Consider the following 2,566-nt stretch of genomic DNA (forward strand, 5'->3'; position numbering starts at 1 on the left):
ACAGTAAACAAACTATAGAAACAGTAAACAAACTACAGAAACTGTAAACAAACTACAGAAACTGTAAACAAACTACAGAAACGGTAAACAGAACTTTGTGCTGTGATGAATAATCCTAATAAAACTCCAGAGTTTCTCTTCAGAAATCAGAGCATCGTCTGCAAACAGTTCAACTTTTCACAATATTCAGGTCTTTCAGTCATAAACTGGAGGAACTTCAGGTGACTTGGACTCTGTTTTCTGGTTTTAGACCATGTCGGCCACTCAGACTCAGAAGGAGGGCGGCGAGGCGGGATGGGGGTGTCTGGAGTCTCTGGGTCTCAGTCAGAAGGAGCTGGTTCTGGCTGAGGCTCTGCAGATGGAGTATGATGCGCTCTCCCGACTCAAACAGGACAAAAATGGGACTGAAACCAACCAAACCGAACTTTGTCCTCCAAGCCAGATCCGCTCCAAGACCCTGAATTCGTCTGTGGACCAGCCTCGGCCAGGCCTCCACGACCCGGACCTCGAAGGCGAGAACCTGCTGACCGGGCTCTCTGTGTCAGATTTCTCCCTAAACCAGCCTGGGGGATCCCAGTGTCCTCTCCCACTACCACCTAGGCCAACTCCTCCCCTGGTGAGCCACAAAGAGTCCCCCTACATCCTAGACAGTCTGGAGTTGACTAAATTCAGAGACCTTTCTGGTTCCAACCCTGAAGACTCTTCTGGACTTGGTTCAGGGTTTCTCTCCAAAGGCCTTCTGACCATTCCAGATGATGTTCCCCCTGCCATCCCACCCAGACAGCCTATCCCCCCACCCCCAGGGTCAGAGAACCCCTTCTTAGTCCCTCGACAGTCCACAGAGCCCCGAGACGTAAACCTGTTCAACCCTGATGTGGACCAGCACAAAGTGACCTCAGCAGAACTGAACTACGACACCATAAACTACTCTCTGGTCCGACTCAACGACATCAGACCGCCGCCAAGAGCTCTACGCAATAATGAGGACCAATCAGGGAAGCCTGTGACTCGGAGTAAGACTCTCCCTCCTCAGCTGCCTCCCAGGACCTACACATCTGCTGTGAAGACCAACAAAAACCAGAGGCGGGTTTCTGCTGGACCGGTAGGTGGCTTTTCATATTCATGACTGATCAGTTTTATTACCTGCAAATTTAAAGGAAGAAACTGGGAGTCCTATAGGACCAGGTGCAGAAGGTCTGGGACCTGCAGGACCAGAACAGTTTTTTTTTTAGATGGATTTATTTTAGTACTAAAGAAACTGTTGAGCATTATTGGTCTTGACCATGTCACTGATAGGGTCAGTGATTGGTTCAACAATCTGGTCAAGGATCAGGCCACTGATCTGTTTAGTGATGGGGTCAACAAGAGGGTCAGAGTTCAGGTCAGTTACAGGGGTCAGTGAACGGGTTAATGATTGGGTCAGTAATCAGGTCAGTTAACAGGTTCAGTGATTGCGTCATTTATCAGGGTCAGTGGTTGTGACAGTGATCGGGTCAACAATTGGGTAAGTTAACGGGGTTAGTGTTCATGCCAACGATCGAGTCAGTTTCCAGGGTCAGTGATCAGGGCAGTGATCGAGTGAATGTAGGGATGGGTACCGAATTTGATACTTTTATAAGTACCGACTGAATTCTGTCAGTACTACCAAGATACTATTCACGTAACATCAAACGGTACCATGTTTCGGTACCTAAATGCATCATTGCGACCGTATTGGTCTAAGAGTGGGGGATTTTCCATGCTTGACCTGAACACAGCATCGTGCTAGAGCGTAATGACCTCAGCAGCCACTGGTTCAGTAAACAGAGTTCTGTCTGAACGGAGCTTGAGAACCTTTGGTTCAATGATCGAGTCAGTGATCAGGTCAGTGTTTGGGTCAATGATCGAGTCAGTGATCGAGTCAGTGTTTGGGTCAATGATCGAGTCAGTGATTGGGTTAGTGATCAGGTCAGTGATCAGGTCAGTGATCAGGTCAATGATCAGGTCAGTGATCAGGTCAGTGATCAGGTCAATGATCAGGTCAGTGATCAGGTCAGTGATCAGGTCAATGATCAGGTCAGTGATCAGGTCAGTGATCAGGTCAATGATCAGGTCAGTGATCAGGTCAGTGATCAGGTCAATGATCAGGTCAGTGATCAGGTCAGTGATCAGGTCAGTGATCGGGTCAGTGATCAGGTCAATGAAATGTTTATTATTTGTACAAAGACAGAATAGTTTGTTTATCTGATGTAACCTGAAACACAACTCAGCTGATTTTGCTTCTTAAAACCAGGTATTCTGATTGGTCCAGATAAGCTTTGCTCTGATTGGCTGGCTGTGTGTGATTGACAGGTGTCGCTGAGCTCCAGGACCAGTGGGTTTGGATACGAGCTGTTCCAGGTGTCAGAGGAGAGAGACGAGGAGGTGGCGGCTTTTTGTCACATGTTGGATGTGTGAGTGATGCTGTCGCCATGACAACTCCTGCTTCTTCCTTAAACAGTTGATTCAATCTTTTACAGTTTTTATGTTTATTACAGTTTTTATGTTTATTACAGTTTTTATGTTTATTACAGTTTTTATGTTTATT

The 2,566-nt window shown here is 46.9% G+C and overlaps 1 protein-coding gene across 1 annotated transcript in view; it reads left to right on the top strand.

Annotated features, from left to right (window-relative positions):
- Positions 1–2,566, top strand: part of pik3c2b (phosphatidylinositol-4-phosphate 3-kinase, catalytic subunit type 2 beta) — a gene marked incomplete in the record, with an annotated part of 45,052 nt that overhangs the window by 5,004 nt on the left and 37,482 nt on the right. The window contains 2 exon segments of the mRNA XM_014020066.1: positions 251–1,102; positions 2,332–2,432. Of these exon segments, the coding sequence (XP_013875520.1) occupies positions 254–1,102; positions 2,332–2,432 (950 nt within the window).

This window comes from Austrofundulus limnaeus, unplaced genomic scaffold (assembly GCF_001266775.1).
Source record: "Austrofundulus limnaeus strain Quisiro unplaced genomic scaffold, Austrofundulus_limnaeus-1.0 Scaffold239, whole genome shotgun sequence".
Lineage (NCBI taxonomy): Eukaryota > Metazoa > Chordata > Actinopteri > Cyprinodontiformes > Rivulidae > Austrofundulus > Austrofundulus limnaeus.